Here is a 21,135-nt window from a genome sequence, read left to right on the forward strand (position 1 = left end):
TTGATTATTTATTTATTTCTCTCTGGCAGGATATATTTGTGCATCATCCATCTTGACGGAAACATCAAAGTGAGTATTTCTTGTTCTTTATATCCTCTTAAACATAAAGCCAATAAGAACAAGCAAATTTAAGTAGATAACTATATCTGCTTTTCCAAAAAAAAATAAAGAAAATATTTTACAAAATAAGGGCATTATATGTAGTTCTTTAACACATTTCCACAAATTGAAAATTATCAAGCATTCAGTTCCTTATTTATGAAGCAAATTTTTTTTCACTTTTATTTTAATAAGAGGAGTTCTTGGAGGTATCCAAAGACTGCAGATACGAAAGAGATATTACTTTCAATTTAAAGATTTGTAAAGAAGTTATACTCAGTAATTACCCATTTTATGTTATTATCATCAATGTAAATTGCTGATTACAAATGTGCTGTATCTTAACATAGAGTAAAACATCGTTTAATGATTAAAAAAGAATAAAATTGAGCCTGGCTGGCATGGCTCAGTGGTTGAGCATTGACCTATGAACCAGGAGGTCACGGTTTGATTCCTGGTGAGGGCACATGCCCGGGTTATGTGCTTGATCCCCAGTATGGGGCATGCAGGAGGCAGCTGATCAATGATTCTCTCTCATCACTGATGTTTCTACCTCTCTCTCCCTCTCCCTTCCTCTCTGAAATCAATAAAAATATATATTTAAAAAATAATAAAATTGATCTGACACTAAATAATGAAAATCATTCTTTGGATTAAACTGATCTGCTTAATGAAAAGCAGAATTCTATTCCCCATTGGTTTTGGTAAATCACAGTATGATGTGCTTACTCACATTAATGCTATTCTGCCCTTTATGACATGGTAAAGGAGTAAATATTAGGTTTGATAAAAGTGAACGTGCTCTTGGCAAATACTTATCTCACCAGTTTTATGAAGTCATGTGGTGAAAATAGCATGCGTGTTGGTGCTAAAATACTACACTATTTTGTTTATTTCTCTATCTTGAAGTTCCTTCCTAAAATTCATTTATATCAGAGGCTGGAGAGATTTGGGGACACTCCCCTGAATTTTGTAAAACGAGACAGCACCACCACCCAAATCTAACCCCTCCAAAAGGGGGAGGGGGACCTTTTAAATGTTAAACCAAGAAAGACCTCTTTGATAAAGTGATGGAAATCAGGAGGAAAACACCAGCCCTCTCTTGGGAAAGGCTTGTTCAGGTTGCCTTGGGGCCTTTGACTATACAAGTTCTTTTTGTTTTCTTCCAGAAACGGATTTAATGAAAATCGACAGAAAAGAGCTCTTTTAGCAGCGCAGGTAGGTTATGCCTCAGATGGAGAGAGAGGCAGAGAAACAATCCATTCTGCTTTGGGACTCTGCTGTCACTTCAACAATGAGACCGTTGTGGAAGGGAATAAAATGCTAAAAACAAGACAGGAAGGAGGAGGAAGAGGCAAAGTAACTTCTCTATTGCTTTTCTGTGCCCCTCCAATTCATGCTTAGCTCACATTTACTTGTTTACTTGCTGAGAGGCTCACAGCATTTGTGGGAGATTCAATCTCATCTACTTGCCAGAAAATTTAAATGGGTTTAAAAATTAAGCCCCAAATCAGGACAATAACAACAGAACAAATACAAGCAACAGAACAAATACAAGCAAATAGAGCAGAGAAAGGTACAAATGATCGGAGTTAAATACTGCAAAGGTCATCAGAGATGTCCTTGACAAACAGCTTTTATATAAATTTAAATTACAGGCACTCTGAAGAGGTAACTTTTTTTTTTTTTTTTTAGGGGGGGGAAAGCAGTGAGTTATAGCAGTGAATTTGAGGATGTCTTTTTGTCTGGACCTTTTTATATAAAGGATATTGGATAATATATTTGCATAATTTTCAAACTATGGCTGGAATGTTCAAATGAGTGGGTTTTAAAAAACATTTCTCAATAAAAGATGGATGGCAAAAGAGAGAATCCTAATTTAAAGGCATTTCTTTGGAAAGTAATAAGATTTGAGCATTTAGATAGCAAACAGCATATATATTCAAGGAGGCTTTTGTCAAATGCTGAAATGCAATACATTTCTGGTAAATGCCTAAATTTTAATATTTTTTGGTGTTAATTGAAAAGAATTAAAGAGAGATTTGATATGCTGTTGTGACAATTTAGAAGACAGAATTAATTTATTTTAATCGAGTGATAGGTGTGCTGAAATGGACAAAGGATTATATATGAAATGGAAATATTTTATTTTTTCCTATAAAGAGTGGTGTACTTAAGTATCATGTGAAGTGGTTAAAATTATCTTTCTCTGAGAAATTTTATGTACATGTTTGCCAGTACCAGTGGTTCTCAACCTTCTGGCCCTTTAAATACAGTTCCTCATGTTGTGACCCAACCATAAAATTATTTTCGTTGCTACTTCATAACTGTAATGTTGCTACTGTTATGAAACGTAATGTAAATATCTGATATGCAGGATGGTCTTAGGCGACCCCTGTGAAAGGGTCGTTCGACTGCCAAAGGGGTCGCGACCTACAGGTTGAGAACCGCTGCGACAAAATTAACCACAAAAAGACATCATCTTGACTCAGTAGAAAATCCAATTTTTGAGAAAAACTGCATTCCATTGGACCCACTAGATTGAAGAACCTTGAGACATATCCTATAGTGTCACATGGAGTGACCTATTGCTGGGATTACACAGCGTGGGGGAAAGTAGGTTTACAGATGTGAGTATGTGAAACACAGAGTTTATTCTTGTAGTATTATTTATTGTTATATTATTTTCCATATGAACAATTGTAAAACTACATTTGTACCACCCTTATTATTGTCCTTATAGGTATCTTAGAATTTGTATAATTTACTCCAAAGTAGTTACGTTAATATCCCCTTTTTGTTAATAAGTTAGGAGCTCACCTTGTTTTGATTTCTCTTTTAGAGAGAAAGAATAGGACACTTGCCTTTTTATTTCCTGGAACTAAAGCACATACATCAGGATTATTTAATATTTGAACACATTTTAAAAGAATAAATGTTAAAGAAGGACAATGAAGTCATAATCATGTGTTGCACTGTTTAGAACTGAAATTTCATCTGTTATAAGGCCATTCCTCTCTCCAGATTCACTCCCCTGCTCTAGGAAGACAGGACACTGGTGGATAGATATCTGTGCAAGTAAGAATTCAGAAATATGTTGCCAGTGAGATGAACAATGAGCAAAGAAAGGGTAGGCAGGCTTCTCTCAATGGTGTATTTGTGTGCTGCAGCGATTTCTCATTGAAAGACTGCATTTCTCTGTGCTTCTCAGCCTCCTGTGGAGATGTAATCAGCAGGAGGAAGAATGGCCTATTCTTTTTTATCACTTATGTGAACACATGCACCCACTGCTTGCATTTTTTCTTTTCTTTTTGCATTACATTTAAAAATTCTCCTGAAAGCAGGGGCTGAGACCTAGACTCAGGTGCAGGTAATTTATTTAGGATGCGCACAGTCAGGGAGAGAGAAAAATAAGACTCGGAAGGCAGAAAATCCAATACAGCTATGTTAATAAGGGGCTGTTTGCTTTAGGCATCTGGGGCTCAGTCTTACTGGGGACTCTCTGAGGGGCTGTGTAGAATGTGTTGTAGAGTTGTTCCTCCAATGGATGGAGAAAGCTGGGATACTTATTCACCAGCTCCTTTTCCTCCTTGGATGAGGGCGACTGCCTGGGGGCCTTAAATCATCCCCTGGAAGGCACTTTCTGTGGTCTGTCCTACTTGTGGTCTATTTCCTTGGGTGGAAATAAAAAGAAGCTGGTGTTTGAAGTTGGAGGGTCTCAATGTGCACAGAAACCCAGGTGCAGGTGAAGTGGGATGAGAGGATGCAGGGAGGGGCATCCACAGAATCTTTCATAGACATGGTTCTAAACAGCCTTGGGAGGCAGGCCATTCCCATTCAATATTGTCTATTTTCAGTTTAGTTGGTGTTTGTTGATGACATACAAGAGATCATACTAAAGATAAGCATGAATAGCAGTACTTGTTATGTAGAAACTCATTGTCTAGTGGAGGACTGTAAAGAATTCATTTCTGTGTAACTTGTTCATTGAATCTGAGACACCATCAATTAATTATTTGCCATTATTTATATGACATAAAAAACAAAAGTGCTCCCAATTATAAATATAAAATACCATTCTGAGTTCAGATCTGTTTGAAAAATGAAAACAATGTGTCATGTCCTACCACTGTTGAAATATTATAGTCTGACACATGGGATGCTGTGGTCATTAGGATGCTGTGATAGCCAGGAGACTGGTATTGTAGGGAGTCAGACCTAGTCATGCTAGGTAGTGAGAGGATAGGGAGCAAAAAGCGACTTATATATTCTTGCCTTAGTCTAGTGTTTTCCAGTGTATTCAGTTTTTGCCTAATAATAAAAATATGCAACATGTTTAGAACCCTTATTATGTGCCTGGCACTATTCTGGGTACTTTACTTATCCCATCTCATTTAATCCTCACAATTCTGTGAGGCAGTTACTGTTATTCCATTTTATAGTTGGGGAAATTGAGGCTGAGAATGTTAAATAATTTGTTCAAGGTTATAAGCCTGTATGAGGCAGAGTTGAAGTCACTGTTCACTTTTAGTGAGCATCAGAGGTAATTCATTGGAGCCAAAGAAGATTTTGGTGCCCGGTAATATTGGTGGTTATGCTAGATTTAGGCAGCTGGAAAAAAATGAGACTGACGAGAGAATATAACTTGCTGTCTTGGGGATAATCAAGGTCACAGACTGTTGTGAGGCTGACTTGGTTTGAAGAGAGAGGGAAGGGCAAAAAGGGGAGATTAAGTAGTGAGGATAAAACCCTGGAGGAATGACAGCAGGAAGCAATGAACTTGGGACCATGATGCGGGCCAACGAGTTTAGAAAGGCGTCTTAAAGTGGTGAGTGTGGGAGTTCTTCTAGCAGGCATGGTTTGCCTGTTAAAATAAAAAGTACCTGGTTGGAAAATGCCAAAATAAAACTTTACATGTAGGAAGGAGGTAAGAGCCCTAGCCGATATGGCTCAGTGGATAGAGTGTCGGCCTGTGGACTGAAGGGTCCCGGGTTTGATTTTGGTCAAGGGCATGTACCTTGGTTGCAGGCTCCCTGCCCTGGTCCGGGGCATGCCGGAGGCAACCAATGGATGTGTCTCTCTCACATCGGTGTTTCTGTCTCTCCTTCTCCCTTCCACTCTCTCTAAAAATCAATGGAAAAATTATCTGCTGGTGAGGATTAAAAAAAAAAAAAGGAAGGAGATGAGAATATATTGAGAAAGGACTTTGTATCTGAGTCACATTCCATATCACCCTTTCTTCTTTTCCTTTACCCTTCAAGTTTTTCTAACATCCTCTTAGTACTCAATTTCACAATTATGTGGCAAAATTTTGGAGCGTGTATTCTGTGAGCATAAAATTGCCATTGGAAAGGACAGTGCTGCAGACAATATACTATATTAGAGGCCCCATGCACGAAATTCGTGCAAGGGCCTTGGCCCTGGCCCCGGCCCACCACCGCCACCACGGACGGGGGCCTCTGCTGCCTCTGCCGCTGTCCCTGCCCGCTGTGGCTTTGTCCAGAAGGAAGGACATCTGGAAGGACATCCGGTCTAATTAGCATATTACGATTTTATTATTATAGATTGGTTTTGAGTTGAAATAAAAATCACGAGCCCTGGCTGGTTTGGCTCAGTGGATGGAGCGTCGGCCTGCGGACTGGGGGGTCCAGCGTTCGATTCCAGTCAAGGGCATGTACCTTGGTTGCAGGCACATCCCCAGTGGGGGTGTGGGCAGAAGGCAGCTAGTCGATGTTTCTCTCTCATCAATGTTTCTAACTCTCTAACCTCTCCCTTTCTCTCTGTAAAGAAATCAATAAAATATATTTTTTAAAAATCACTATTAGTTTTAGTAACTCATAATTATTTGCTACTAATCCATATTGACCTCTAAAAGTATTAAGCTTTTATCTGAGTTGCTTAGATTAATATTGAAAGGGCAAGGGCTACACCCTCCATCTTGCCCCAGGGTAAGGGCTAGGCCCTCCATCTTGCCCCAGGGTAAGTGCTCCATCTTACCTTGGCCATGTGCTTGGCAAGGAGCTTCTTCCCGGAAGTCTAAGCCTCTGCTAGCCACACCCAGGAACAAGACACCGACTTGCGCCTGGCCAATCGGCAAGGCCACAGCCCTTTCTCCTCCCCTTACTCCAACCCCCTATAAAACCCCTCTTCACACAGAGTTCTCTCTCTCTCTGCTTCCTGTCGCTGCGTCGGCAAGGTGGGGGAGCCGAGCTAGCTCGAATAAAGACTCTTATGCTTTTGCATCGGACTGGCTGGCTCCCTGATGTGGTTTCTTGGGGATCCTGAAATCTGGGCATAACAAATATAAATCTCTCTTGCTAATTTTCTGTGCGAAAGGTACTATGGAGGAATCTTTACATAAATTGTTTTATTTATTGTTATGACTACACAATAAAATAGGTACCATTGTTCCCATTTTACAGACAAGTAAAGGAAGGCACTAAGAGGTTAGGAAACTTGTCTAAGAGTAAGTACTGACAGGATTAGGACTCTAATCTGGGTCTCTCTGATTCACTAATCCATGCTTTTAACCCTATAGTGCCTTGAGGACTATTAAAATACATGTAAATGTTCTATGAACCTTCAAGTGTTAGCTCTTTGGAAGCTCCTGTGGATGGTGCCTTCACAGATGGGTCTGCAGGCAGTGGGAACATCATTGTCAGTCCATTGGCCTCATGCATTTTCTCCAGACCCATCTGCACTTGGGAGCATCAGAGAACTGCTACTTCTGCAGGCAGAACAGTCAGTTAATGCAAAAATAGATTCCAACCAGGCTCTTTCCCAAGGAGGGTAGGGAGGCAGAACTGAGGTCAGATAGGATAAAGAACATGTCAAAGTCATGTTGAGGCAAAACCACTGCCTCACTGAGATTGCCTCAGTAACTAAAGAAAATAGAAAGTCAGTACCTTATAATCTCTGTACTTTTAGCTATTTTCCAATTTGCCTGTTGGCTTGATTTAAATAAACTAATTCTCTTGAATTCTTATTTCTTTCTTTCCAAGTTTGAAGCAACATCTCCAAGATACTTCTTCCATGAAGCTATTAATTGGGGTGAGAGTAAAATAAAAGGTCAGTGCTGCATGTATGTTTTTGTATTTGTTTTCTCCAAAAGACCCCTTTGGGGGAGATAATGAATGAACTCTTTATTATTTCCATATAATGCAAGAAGGAAATGGAGCCAGGGTGGTAAAAATACTTAGTAATAATTTAGGTTCACTTCTTTTTTTGGAAACAAGCAGGGTTAAACACTGATAAAAAAAAGCTGATAACTGTATGACCAGGACAGATATCCTTGGGTATCAGAAACTTACCTTCTAAAGCAATTACTTGTCTCATGGTCCCTCCTTGACATCCTCTTTTTGCTTACCAATTTCCTGTTTTTATTAAGCAGAAAGCTGATAGTAGTTTAAAATTTAATTTGTTTTTCCTTGCATTTAAAATAACAAGACTTTTTGTTTTTGGCTTAATATTGTTTTCAGAGAATAAATAGGGCTGTAAATATTTTTTGAAGGAAATACATTTGTTCACCTGAATATTTTAGGCATTATTCACTGTAAAAATGGAAGATGGCGATATAAGATAAAACTTAAATATAGTATTGCCCCTTAGGGGAAAAACCCTGCATTTAAGTTTATGAAAAATATTCCTAACCTATATTTATGATCAAAGTTGAAACAGCTCATTTTTCTTCAGTTAAGACATTCTACTTAGAGAGTTGTCTGTGTTTAAGTGTAGAGAGAAACTTTAGATCCGTGGATCTTAAGGTGGAAGGATAATAGGGTTTCCCAATTCTTGCCTTTGGCAAAACTGTGGTTCAGTTCCTCCAGTTAGATAAGTGCTTTCATGACCTTGACATATTCCAGAAAGGCACATCTCTAGTAATACTTTACAGGGACTCAAAGATGTCCTCTAGCTCTCTCTGTGTTACTTAAATCCTTCTTGCTTGAGTTTTGCCAGCTGCCTCTTGTCCTCTCCTTATTAGAGGAAAAATTTTCACTGATTCATTTGCGTTTTTAAAACTCGCTCAGGAGCTCATAGTTTCTTGCTTCTTCTTTTCAACATAATCCGTTGGGGCGAGTTTTCTTTCCATGAAAGAAAGAAAATATTTTTGATGATGGCCAGCTGTGACTTTGGCTTCTCTCCCATTAGAACTAAATATGGGTCAGAAAAAAATGCATCATTTGTAATTAAGCCTGAGGATTAATACACAAACTTCAAATTACATTTTTAATCATTCTCTTAAAAAATGGGAGTTTTATTTTGAGTATTATACTTTGCCCCATCCTTTGAGCTAAGAAATGGACATGATTCTTTAACACAGCACTTGCTCCTGGGGAAGGACCCCACTGGACATGCAGCGGGTGCCAAACGCCGTCAAGGGAATCAGCAGCAGCTTGTGTATTTCTGGATCTCATCATCTGGGGACAGGGATTCCTTACATGGGAACTTGACCTTTCAATGGCTTGAAGGAAGCTAACCTTTGCTCTCAGGGTAGTTGGAGATGTGAAAGCCTGTCTTTCTTGTTTCACAGCACACATAATGAAATGAACTAGATAAAGCTTTGATGGGCTTAATTCTTTAGCTCATCAAGGCAAGATGCCCAGCGTTCTGTTTGAGTTAATAGTGGTTACAGTTAGTCCAAGCTAAATCTTGACATATTATGTTTATAAGAACTGATGCATGCCAGGAGATAACTTATTTATTTTGTCCCTCAGGTTCTTGCCCTCATGAATGCCTTAACGGAGCTTTCTGTTCTAAGGCTGGTACATGTGACTGCCAAATATTTCAGGCACTTGGGACACGGTGCCAGATTGGTAAGTTTCAGGGATACTTATGAGAGAATTATGAGATGCTGAAGAAGACATTAAGGCATAATTTTCTATATTAGGGTTCATCCATTGGGATTTGGACCAATCACATTGTATATTAATTTGAATGCTCACAATTCATTCCCAGCAATTTAGAAACAACATAAAAAAGAATAGATATATATGCCTACTTTCTCTTCTCACTTATCTCTACTATTTCCTCAAGCAGTTTTTCCTACTCTAGATGATACTAGCCCATTAAAACCATGTTCTCATTCATGTTTCTTTTTCTTGATAAATTAGATTTATTATTTGGAGCCACACATTCTTTTTGACCTTGAGTTAATTGGATATTCTGTACATAAAATAGAAATAATAATGAGAGCTCTTCAAAGCAGAGGATTCTTTAAAAAAAATTTTTTTTTTATCCATGGTGTCTAGGTTAGGATCTTACATCAACCATAATCAATAAATATTCATTGGTGTAATGGGTATTTATTGAGCATCTACTAGATCCCAGGCTAGGCTCTGGGGATACAGTAGTGAACAATACAGACATGTTCCTGTTCTCTTGGAAGTTACAGTCTAGAGGACGGGACTAACGCACAACAGATACACATTAATCATACTTGTGACGTACTATAAAGTAAAAGATTCTATGAAAATTTGCAACAGAGGTGAGGCATACTGTCAAAGAAGACTGCCTGAGTAATGAACCACTCTCTGTTTTTCCCCAAAAAAGGCCAAAGTTGGCCAAGGCTAATAAATTTAGGTAATATTACAAAAGAAAAGACATAATTGTGCCTTATCTTTATGCTCTCTATATAGAGTATTGAAATATTTTACACATATCAATTACTCAGTAAATGTCATTGATTTTCATATTATTCTAAAGGGGAGGATCTCAAAAATTCAAATAGAATAGAGGGCTATCCACAAGGGTAGTAAGGGAAGTAGGCATGAGTATAATAGGAGATGATGTATAATTTAAGACAAACATTGCTTAAAATTTGACCAGTTTAAAATCATGATTTTTAAATTTTTTTATTTATTTAAAATTTACCTTTATTGTTGAAAATATTACAGGTACCACCCTTTCCTTTTTTATTGACCCCCTCCACCCCACTTCTGCCCCCACCCCAGGCCTTCACTGCACTATTGTTTGTTCATTGGTTATGCATATAGAGGTCATGAATTTTTAAATTCCAGCATACGTTGGATGACTAATGCTCCCATACCTAGATGTATAAACATGATCTTTTTTTGTCAGTGGTTATTTTTCTCTGTGAGTACTATTAAGATATTTTTGAAAAAATTGTGGAGACTGGAACACTCTCATGCTGCCAATGATAATTTTTAGGACACTTGGTGGTGACATTTTATTCTTTTGTGAGCCATTATATTGCTTTATCACTATCACTTTCTTTTACTCTATCATTCTCCCTACTCCTCTTTTCTTCCAGAATCTTCCTTTGGGAGCAAACATAAGAAAGTTTCTAACATAAATCCTTTCTTCAAAGCAACTTGAAAGCCATGTTTTCCTTCAGGGAAGTTTAATGGTTTTGAGAGCAACCAGCAATTTTATGTTAGTTATCTCTTCCTGTAATATTGACCTCCAGAGAAGACAATATTTATTTTAATGCAATAGAATCACCTCTCATGACTGAACCTTACTAGAAACAGGTGTAATTTATTTTATTCTACTAAGTATTACCCTATTTCTTTTCAGTGCCAAACATGGGCAATGGCAGAGATGGGATTTGCAAAACCTGGGGACAGTACCACTTTGAAACGTTTGACGGCATCTACTATTATTTCCCAGGAAACTGTTCTTACATTTTTGCAAAAGACTGTGGTAATTTAGAGCCTCAGTACACTGTATGGGTAAGTGATCTTAGGGTATAATTAACTTAAAAGTTACTTTTGGTGAAACCTATTCTTTTAAAGTACTGGAAAAATTATAGAAAATCTCTCTATATAAAAGCCCAGCAATGGGAATGGCGGAATGACCAGAACGACCGGAACGACTGGTGGCTATGACAGCCAACCAGCCTGATCTGGGCTCTGATCGTTCCCCTCACCCACCTGGCTGGTCCCACTCCCAGTTGGCCCCCAACCTGATCAGGGGTGGGGCCAGCAGGCCAACTGCCCGCAGCCCCTCTCCCACACCATCCCGGTCCAATGGGCTCCGATTGGGGCGGCCCGGCTGGACCCCACCCATGCACAAATTTGTGCACTGGGCCTCTAATATATAATAATCAGAGTATGAATACTCAGGGTTCTAACTGGGGAAGGAGAGTGTTTGGTCCTTAAAGGGGTGGATAAAATTTGCAGCTATATTGAGTGTCCTTCTATCAAGATGGGGCCTAGGACTGAGAAAAGGAAGATTTAGACCCATGTGGAAGGGACTTTCAGGCAGTGCAGAAATGTCTACATCACAGATGTCAAAATGTCAACTCCAGTTGATGTCCTCATTCTTCAGGTGTTATTTGATCATTTTGAAGAGAAGGTGGGTCCAGGCACCACCATATTATTCATATATGTTTCCTTCTTCACATATCCAGTGTCATGTCACCTGCATTAATTTTTAAAACATGCCCCCTCAGTATGAACGGGAGAACAGCATTTATGAAATGGAGTCCATACATTACATGAGCGCAGGCTAGAGTGCCGCAACCTTTTATGGCGGGGGTTCAGGATCTGAAAGAGGGGCCGACGCACCAATGAAAATGCTATACAAGAAATATGGATTTAGAAGGCATGGGGGGAGCAGGTGGAGACCTTTCTTGAAGAGGCACACCGACTTCTGGTCGGTCTGCTTTTATTCACTTGAAAACACATTTGCCCTTTAGCAATGCATATAGGTATATCAAAGGTAAAGTTTGGTAAATAGTAAAAGGATTATCAGGTTAGGAAATTTTCTTTAGCCATTGAGCCCACAGCAGGGCAATATTATGCTGATTTTCAGCCCTGCTGAATATCAAAGTCCATTGGCCTTCCAATGGGTCTTTTTGCGTTAATATACTAACTACTGTTGGTTTTAGCCTCCAGCAAGCAGGATATGGATACAGGCAGCTAATTGCTAGGTGGATTGATACTCTATGATTGAGCTCACAAGGTAGTTCTTAGTTTCAGAATTCTTGCTTCAATAGAATCTTAGGAGACATCCAAGAATATAAGGTGCAGAGTGGCTCTAGCTGAAGGAAGTCAGGCCCTCTTTCCCTGCCCACAATCTTCCCCTGAATTTCAGGGATCTTAAAGCACACCCAGGAAACTGCTGAGCACCCTGTTCAAAAGCTAAACTCTCCATAGCTGTCATTTGTTTGACTCTTCCCCGCCCCCCCCCTCTAATTATATTGGAGTTGCATAAATTCTTTTTGTCTCTTAGGTGAGGCAAATTTAAAAAAGTAGATCCTGAAATTTTTCAAGAACAACAAATCCTAATGATCCAGGAAGGAAATGAGGTCTATTGAAAGTTAACTTATGAGGCATAAAGATTAAAAATTGGAGGTTTCTTTAGATGGGAGAGGTAGTGGAACACCTTCAGCACTCACAGGGCTCCTGTTATCAGTCCCTTGCTGTCCTTTATGCCTTCATCCTGTCCCTGGGTTTATCGCTCAAACACCTTCTGACTCCTTCATTAAAGTGATCTTGTGCAGTGGCTCACCCTTTTGAGGACTAAAGTGTCAACTAGATAATCTATCCTTTGATAATAATACACAATGCTGAACTTGCTTGAGAGCTAATAGATACTGTTTCTACTTGGCCCTGTTTTGCTTGGTGGAATTTGCTTTCAGATCAACAAATCTATTTGTTTTAAATATCATCTTTCCCCTGATTATAGAAATAGTAGAGTCCTGGTGCATGAAAATTCATGCAATGGAGGAGGGGTCCCTCAGCCTGGCCTGCCCCCTCTCACAGTCTGGGAGCCCTCAGGAGTGGAAGGCGACCCAGTGCTCAGGAGAAGGCGATGTCCCATCACACCTCTGCTGCTGCCACTGCCGGCAGCGCAAGCCTCGGCCGGCCCTGGTTACCTGTGCCTCGGGCTGGCCCTGGGCGGCTGGGGGGGCTGAGGGGACTGGGGGACTTCGGAGGCAGGTGTGCCTGCCGCCCTGGCGGGACTGAGGGGACTGGGCGCAGCCATCTTGTGGCTGTGGGTGCCACCATCTTTGAGTATGAGGCAGTCAATTAGCATATTCCCTCCTTATTGGCTGTGGGCACTGCCATCTTTTAAGGCGGGGCAGCAATTAGCATATTCCCTCCTTATTGGCTCTGGGTGCCGCCATCTTTGTGATGGCTTGAGGGTCAATTAGCATATCCCCTCTTTATTAGATAGGATTTCACTTCATTTGTAGAAAAGTTTAAAAATTCAGAAAAGTCTGAAAAATAATACTAGAACTATAAGTCAAGAGTTACCTTTGCTAATGGCTTCATATATTTCCTTTTACACTTTTTTCTTCTGGGTTTTGTACACATTTATAATATTAAACTCATACTATATATACTTTTCTGTCCTATATTTTCACTGAATATTATATGAAGAACTTTCTTGCATTTCAAATATCCTTGACAAACACTAATTTTATTAGTTATGTTTGTTTCAACTTATAGAATATTCAAATTATTTAACTATGCCCTGTTTTAGAAATGTAGGTTTTAAAAATATTTTCAGTATTTTAAAACATATGTTGATAAACACCTTTATGAACATATTTTTATTCTCCTGATTCTTTTCCCTTTAATTTCAATTTTACTTTTTATGAAGATAATACATGCACACAGTTTAAAAGATTTCAGCAAAGCTTACAAAGCAAAAAATAAAACAAAATAAGATAAGATAAAAATAAAATAAAATAGCCCTGCCTTCCTCCACTCCCAAGCCCCAGCTGAAGTCTGGCTCTTCAAAGGCAATTACTTCAACTTCTTTCGATGTTTTTTTCCTGGCTTTTATTTTACATTTCAAAATACGGTTTGTTTGTTTTTTTTTTTCAAAGATAGGCCTTACTCACTTCTTACTATGGAAAATGAGGAATCATCTCAGGTGCATCACCCTTCCTAACCCTAACACACACACACACTTTCTTTCCTTCCTCCTAATAGAGATATATTACCATTTTTAGTTAAATCACATGTGTGTTTTTTCACTTATTTCCATTTATGTATTATACATATATGGATAATATTCATGTAAGTATTGTTTAGAATTGAGCTTGATAGGTTATTATGATTTTACTAGAGGCCCAATGCATGAAATTCATGTGAGGGGCTCGGCCCACACAGCCCCTGCCAGCCCTAGCAGCTGCTCACAACCTCGGCCGGCCCTCGCAGCCTGGCTTCATCTGGAAGGTCGTCTGGACAGTCGTTCTGCTATTCGGTCTAATTAGCATATTAGCTCTTTATTATATAGGATTTTTCTTCGTTGTGCATTTGTATAGAGTTAACATCCTAATTTTGATTTGCTGCATGTGCTATACAGCAATCACTATTTTTTCCCCCTCCAAACTCTCTAGCACTATAAAACTCTTCTCAATATGGTCAGATACTTTAGGAAATCCCTCAGTTTCTCCTTCCCCTCCATGATGTGTCCATTTCTTAGTTCTTTATTCTCTGCTCCCATTGAGACTGGTTGTCTTGGAGCCCACTGCACACCTAGCACTTGGGATTTCTCTTCACCATCCTCTTGGAGAATTTCATTCTTGTTTGTCCTGTGTTGATTTCTCTGTTTTTTGGGTCCATAAAATGTCTAGTGATCCTAGAACTTTGTTCATACTTGAGAGATAGGCTCTATAAAGCTCATTGGATGCTCTAAACATGAGAACAGTGCTTATTTGTAGTGTTGATTGAGCAGAAATCTATGTATTCATCCTTGTTTTAATTGACTATATTTTTGAGTTGTTTTCTTGAAAGAAAAGACACTTTGCTAGAAAGTGTGCATGGAAGTAATTATCTTGAAACCTTGATTATAAGTTGGAAATCACTTTCAGAATTTTGAAATGCAATCCATTCTGATTTTTGGCATTTTACATATGGCCTTCCTCAACCTCCTGCAGACATTTTTAGTTATTCTCTTTATCTCTACGGTTGTGCAATTTTGTGAATATGTAAGTTTTTTAAAAAAATTATTGTATGGGTACTTCATGGGACCTTTCAAGCTTTAAAAATGACTCAGTATTGGAATAATATTTCTTTTTCTTCCTCTCTTTTAGAATTTTCTTTTTCTCTTTCAGAAATTCTGTGATTCAGATATTAGAGCTCCTGAAATAAGTGATTGATTCCTTAATTTTCATGTTAATTCTTCCCTATTTTCCATCTTTTTTTTGGTTTACATTTTGGGAGATTTATTTCCAACTCTTAGATATTTATATTCCAATCATTCTATTTCAGTTATAGGTTTCTCCTATGATACTGTCAATATACAATTCTTATTTTTATTCTTTGAATTTCATTTTAACATAATTTTATTCTTTCCTGAATGATATAACTCACTAACTCACTTTTCCCTCTGAAGATATTAGTTATGAATTTTTGGAAGTTTATTAAAAATTTTTGATTACTTTTATATTTGGTTTATATATTTGTATTTCATATTGCAGGCTTTTACCATGATCCATGAATGTTTATTCACATTTGAGGATTAGGCTCTAAAAGCTGATCAGAAATCTCTAAATATATGGATGGGGACTTGCTTGCATGGTGGGAAATTGAACAGGGAGCCTCTAGTTTCATTAGATATGCCCCAGATATGAGTATCTGTATGTCCTTTTTCCATTTCATTTCTCGAAAAAAAAATTTCCCCAATATCCTGAATGAGGTCAGTGCATGGATTCCTGGATACTGCCAGCATTTTAGGCCTACCTCTTCAGGCTTTTGCACTTGCTGTTCCTTTGCCTAGAATGGTCTTCTAAATATCCATTTGACTTGCTCTTATGCCTCCTTCATCTTTACTAGAATTTCCTCTTATTAGAGAGGCTTTCATTGGCTACTCAACTTAAAATTAACTCCCAATCTTTGACACACACTCTTTATCCCCTTTGTCTGCTTGAGGTTTCTCCTTCCTGTTGTCTAGCATCATATATATTTTAGTTATATTTAGTTATATTTTTTATTAACTGTTTACCTCTAATGAAATAAAAGTTTCATGAGAGCAGGTGTTTTTATCTGTTTTGCTGACTGTTACATCTCTTGAATCTAGAATAGTAACTGGTAGATAAGAAAGTTTCGATAAAATTTGCTGATTATTCATTTAATATATATTACATTTATTCAGTATTAAGCATTTATCTTATCATTGTGATTTTCTTATCACTTTTATGCTTAGAAAGTTGTTTTCTGTCTATATAGTTACTTACATTTTCTTTCAATTATGTTATGTTTCCAACATTATACTCTATTTTGTGAACCTTCTGGAATTAATTTTGGAAGAGGTTGTTCTCCTTTCTTCTTTTCTTCCTTGCTTTCTCTTTTCTTTTTACTAATTTATTAATTTTCCCTATCCATTTATTTTTTGAAAAACAATCTCTCTTCCTAAAGTGTCTGGGCGATTTTATTTTTAGTGAGGTTATAGTTACTACTGCAATCTTTACACAAAGCTTTATGTAGAGCTCTATTTGAAGCTCGATTTCATGATTCTCTAACAGGTAAAAAATATGGATATACCAATTACAAATGGCCTGGCCAGCATGGCTCAATGGTTGAGCTTCAACCTATGAACCAGGAGGTCATGGTTCGATTCCGGGGCAGGGCACAAGCCTGGGTTGCAGGCTTGATCCCCACTAGGGTATGTGCAGGAGGCAGCCGATCAATGATTCTCTCTCATCATTGATGTTTTTCTCTCTCCCTTCCTCTCTGATATCAATCAATAAAAATATATTTTAAAATTACAAATGTGTTTCTTTGTGGTGCTCTACAGTCTTGTCAGACTATTTTTTCTAATATACACCATGTTAAAAAAATGCTGAATTATATGAAGTTAATCCTGTTGTCCAATTTCTGAGATGAATATTTGTTTTCTCTTAAAAATCTAAAATGTAGTTATAATTTTGTATAGTGTCATAGGACTAATGATGCCATAGAAATATAGGCATATATTGTAGTTTTAGTAATTGAAATGAAAGCTTATATTCCTATCCTTCCTTTTGTTTTTCTCTCTTTAAGGTTCATAATAGCCCTAAGTGCCTTGGTTCAGTGTATTATTGTTACCGATCGATCAGTTTGTTCTTTTCAGACCAACAGGAAATTCGAATTTATGGGCATGAAATAAAAAAGAATGGAATCAGGTAAGATGGAATAAATGATGTAATGAAAATAACACATGGACAAAGAGCACTTCCAAACACCTCACATTGAAAGTGAATTGTGGAGCAGGAAGAGAGAATTTCTTTTCAACAATAACCTTTAAGTTATATCATAGATACCAGAACTTAGGTAGGCTCCAAGGCCAGCCAGGTGGCCAGGAATCTAGCCATTGTAACCTCCCTATTGCTTATGTAGGATACAAATATGTTTACATAGGTGGAGAAAAGATGATCATATCTTTTTCTAAGAGACTCGAGAGATATCTTCATAGTTGAAGTGTTCAATCATTTTTGGCCTCTATCTTTCTTTGTTCTTTTTTTATTTTTAAAGCAGAAACTTTAAATAAAACCAAATCTCTGCAAGTCCTTTCCAAATTTATGTGAATGAAGTTTGGGTGTCACTTGAGTTTTTCCATTAGTGTTCTGACAAAGATTCAGAGCCAATATGTAAAAGGCCTTCTTGAATAGATCAGAGAGGGGGCCCACTATGGTTTTCTGTCTGCCAAAAATAATATCTGAGGGATTTGGGTAAAGAGATATTTACTTATTAAGTCGGTGGAAGGTTTTATACATTTTAAACTAGGAATACTGTGGAATAATCTGCCTTCCAATCTAAATAATTATAGAGATATTTAGTCTTAACTATCTCTTGGCTGAGGTATGCCAGGAAAAGGAAATTACCACATGGAACAATGCTATCCATCCTTCAGAATTCACCAGCAAGTGTTTGAACCAGAGGGATTCTTTCCAGTGCCATGGCCTGGCCAACCTAGGTGCTGTTTTTCTCAGTTTAGATTCCTTTGAGTCAACAGATGGTACAGAAAGGACTTTGGATGAAGGACCAGGGAAGCCAGGCACCCTGTAGTAGCCTGTCTCTCTGGGCTTATTTTCTTGATCAGTTGGGTTCTGTACTTCTAATTATCTTATAAAAGAAACAGCCATTTGAATGGGAAGATAACACACTACATATGTATTTCCTGGAACCAAATTTAAATAGAAATTTAGAATTCCCTATATGGGATTTTAGGTAACATATTGACACTTTAAAAAATTATGTTTTATAAAGCAGAAATGGCATTCAAGGAGATTTTCAAGAATACTAACCCTTTGTTAATTCGAAGATATAATATTTAAGTTATAACTCAGAGATGTCGTATGATAGAAAAAGGATGGTTTTCTTATTAACCAACAAACTTGCTTATACTAACGCTGTATCTGGCCTAGGGCCTAACTCATAGCAGGTTTTAGAGAAATGTTTGCCAAAATGAAATCAAATATGTGAGGCTCTGCACATCACGTCTCACCTCTCTGGACTTCTGTTCTCTGACCTGTGCATATGAATCTGTAAATAATTTTTAGCATTAATCAGTGCATTCATTTTAGTTTACATTGTTAATGTTTCTTGCCGAGGTTGGAGTTTTTCTTAGATTTCTGGGAGATTATATAATTTTTCCTATTATCCCCCTCACTACTAACATCCTTTTATGTTATAGACATCAGAATGATCACATACATCTTTTATTTTAAAAAACAGTTTACTTAATCAATTTACTATGAAAGAGATAAATGACAAATGACCATACCAAAAACTACCCACAACAAAACAACTATACCTCTATAAAATCAATATTCCATTGCTATAAAATATTTTTATAAAATGATTCACTTTTTTATGTATACCTTTTATAAACTAGTAAATTTAATATTATTCATACTGAATTTTACTATGCATTTAATATGAATTCCTCATGTTTATAATTTTAAATATTAACAGATTATGGAAGCAATTAGCTAAAGTCTTTGTATTTATTCTCCAAAATAAATTTTTAGTTATTTTCCTATTCTTTTGACTAATTATCTGTAAACATTTATATGCAGACATCTTTGGGAAAATGGATAGATATTTTGAATTATTTCTTTGTGGGCTATCCCTTTGTTAATGAGTCTGTCTAGTTTTATAGTTTTTGTATCATGTAGCCATTCTTTTCCTGAAAAGGAACCCAGTAATTAGAAGTTTTGAGAGAAATGTGTAAATATACCTATTAACCTCCCGCCTCACTCACATTATAGTTTATAATTTTCAGTTAGCATGGCTATCGTAATAACAATGATTTTTGCCTTCCATTTCTTGAATTATAGCACCTGCTCTTTTCTGTCGTATATGTGACTAAAGGGGAAGTGTTCTTTCAAAAGTATCCTAGGCAACTTACTATGCTTCTAAAATGTCTAATTGTTTAGTTTTCTTTAGTTCGCATATGTTTCCCACTTCCTTTGTACGTTCACATTCTTGTGAAAATTGAAAAGACTAGACGTTGGATCAGGAATTTCAATACTCAATGTGACCCTTATGTAAATAGGCCCAATTTTATGCCTTTTAAAAATTATGAATATAAAAACTGTGGTACATCTACACAATGGAATACTATGTTGCTGTAAAAAGGAAGGAATTCTTACCATTTGCAACAGCATGGATGGAACTGGAGAGCATTATGCTAAGTGAAATAAAGCCAGTCAATGAAAGAAAAATACCACATGATCTCACTCATTTATATATGATAAGGACCATTATAAACTGATGAACAAAAATAGATACAGAGGCAGAGCTGCCTCCAAACAGACTGTCAAACTACAGCCAGAAGGCTGGGGGGAGTTGGGGGACAGGAAGTGGGGGTAAGAGATCAACTGAAGGACTTGTATGCATGCATATAAGCATAACCAATGGACATAAGACACTGGGGGGTAGGGAAATCAGGCCGTGAGAACCTGACACCTGACCATGTGGCTTGTGTCCTCCCAGGAAGGGGCCCCAGGAGCTGCTGGGAGAGCTCTGGGGTAACCAGGTGAGTTTAGCGGGGTCGCTCAGAAGGGCACCCGGCACCCAGGAGGTGAGTGTGTAGGCGTGGTGACTATTTTTAGCACTTTTCCCCCACTCCGAGGACAAGGCCAAACCACCTGCACACAAGGTCACATAGCAGCCAAGCTCTGCACCAAGTTCTGGCCACAGCAGTTCTGCTGCCTGCACGGGCCCTGGGTGCCCGCGGGCCAGAGGAGGGTGTGTAGGAGACGCCGGAGAGCGGCGGGGCAGAGGGCAGACGCACGCACCTTCCCGCAGCCGGGCACCTCGACGCCGTCCACGGGCCGGGGGACCTCGATGGACTTGACCAGCCCGTACTTGCTGCACTCGTCCCGCACGTCCTCCACGATCTCCTCGTACTCCCCGTCGTCCAGCAGCTCCTCGGGCAGCACCGTGTTCAGGAGGCACAGGACCTCCGTGGGCTGGCCGCCCATCTGCACCTGGGAGCTCAGCAGGCCCGGCACTTGCAGGGTCACGGGGGTCTGGAGGATGGTGCTTGGCGTGGCATTCTTGGCGCCCACACTCGCCCTCTGCACCTGCAGTGTCCTGTCCCCCAGCTGCATCCCACTCAGCCCCGCAATGGCCTGATCCGTGACGCTGATGTCCACGTACTCACAGAAGGCATAGCCCTTGGAGAGCCCGGTGGCGCCGTCCTTGACCAGGTGGAAGCCCTTGAGAGGCCCGAACGACGTAAGCAGCTCTTTCACCTGGTCCTCGTGCAGGTGGTTGGGCAAGCCCCCGACGAACAGCTTGTGGGCAGAGTCCGGGACCACGGTGGACACCACGCCAGGCAGGTAGACAGAGGGGTTCTCCGACAGGCCGGGCAGGGGCTGGTAGTCGTGAGGCCGGCGGATCTTCAGCGACTGGCCCTGGAAGATGATGCCGTCGAAGGCCATGGCCTGGGTGGTCTCGTCCACGGAGCGGAACTCCAAGAAGGCAAAGCTCTTGTCCTGGTTGATCTGCACGGCCAGGACGGGGTGGCCCGGGGCCCGCGTCAGCCCGCCCAGGCGCATCTGGGCGTTGAAGAAGTCCACCATGGCCTCCTCGGTGACGCCGAAGGGGATGTTGCCCACATAGAGGC

At 39.1% G+C, this 21,135-nt stretch overlaps 2 protein-coding genes across 2 annotated transcripts in view; one reads left to right on the forward strand and one right to left on the reverse strand.

The window, feature by feature from the left end:
• Positions 1-21,135, forward strand: part of OTOGL (otogelin-like) — a 145,021-nt gene that overhangs the window by 1,156 nt on the left and 122,730 nt on the right. Inside the window, exons 2-7 of the mRNA XM_014531634.1 lie at positions 30-69; positions 1,269-1,317; positions 7,101-7,167; positions 8,814-8,912; positions 10,636-10,790; positions 17,061-17,182. Of these exons, the coding sequence (XP_014387120.1) occupies positions 30-69; positions 1,269-1,317; positions 7,101-7,167; positions 8,814-8,912; positions 10,636-10,790; positions 17,061-17,182 (532 nt within the window). The remainder of the gene's footprint in view (positions 1-29; positions 70-1,268; positions 1,318-7,100; positions 7,168-8,813; positions 8,913-10,635; positions 10,791-17,060; positions 17,183-21,135) is intronic.
• On the reverse strand, positions 19,953-21,133 carry LOC102256276 (splicing factor U2AF 65 kDa subunit; the record flags this gene model as incomplete). The annotated part of the gene is made up of 1 exon (XM_005884161.2): positions 19,953-21,133. A coding segment is annotated over one exon (969 nt), but the record flags the coding sequence as incomplete, so codon positions are not given.

Source organism: Myotis brandtii, unplaced genomic scaffold (genome assembly GCF_000412655.1).
Source record: "Myotis brandtii unplaced genomic scaffold, ASM41265v1 scaffold82, whole genome shotgun sequence".
NCBI classification, from domain to species: Eukaryota; Metazoa; Chordata; class Mammalia; order Chiroptera; family Vespertilionidae; genus Myotis; species Myotis brandtii.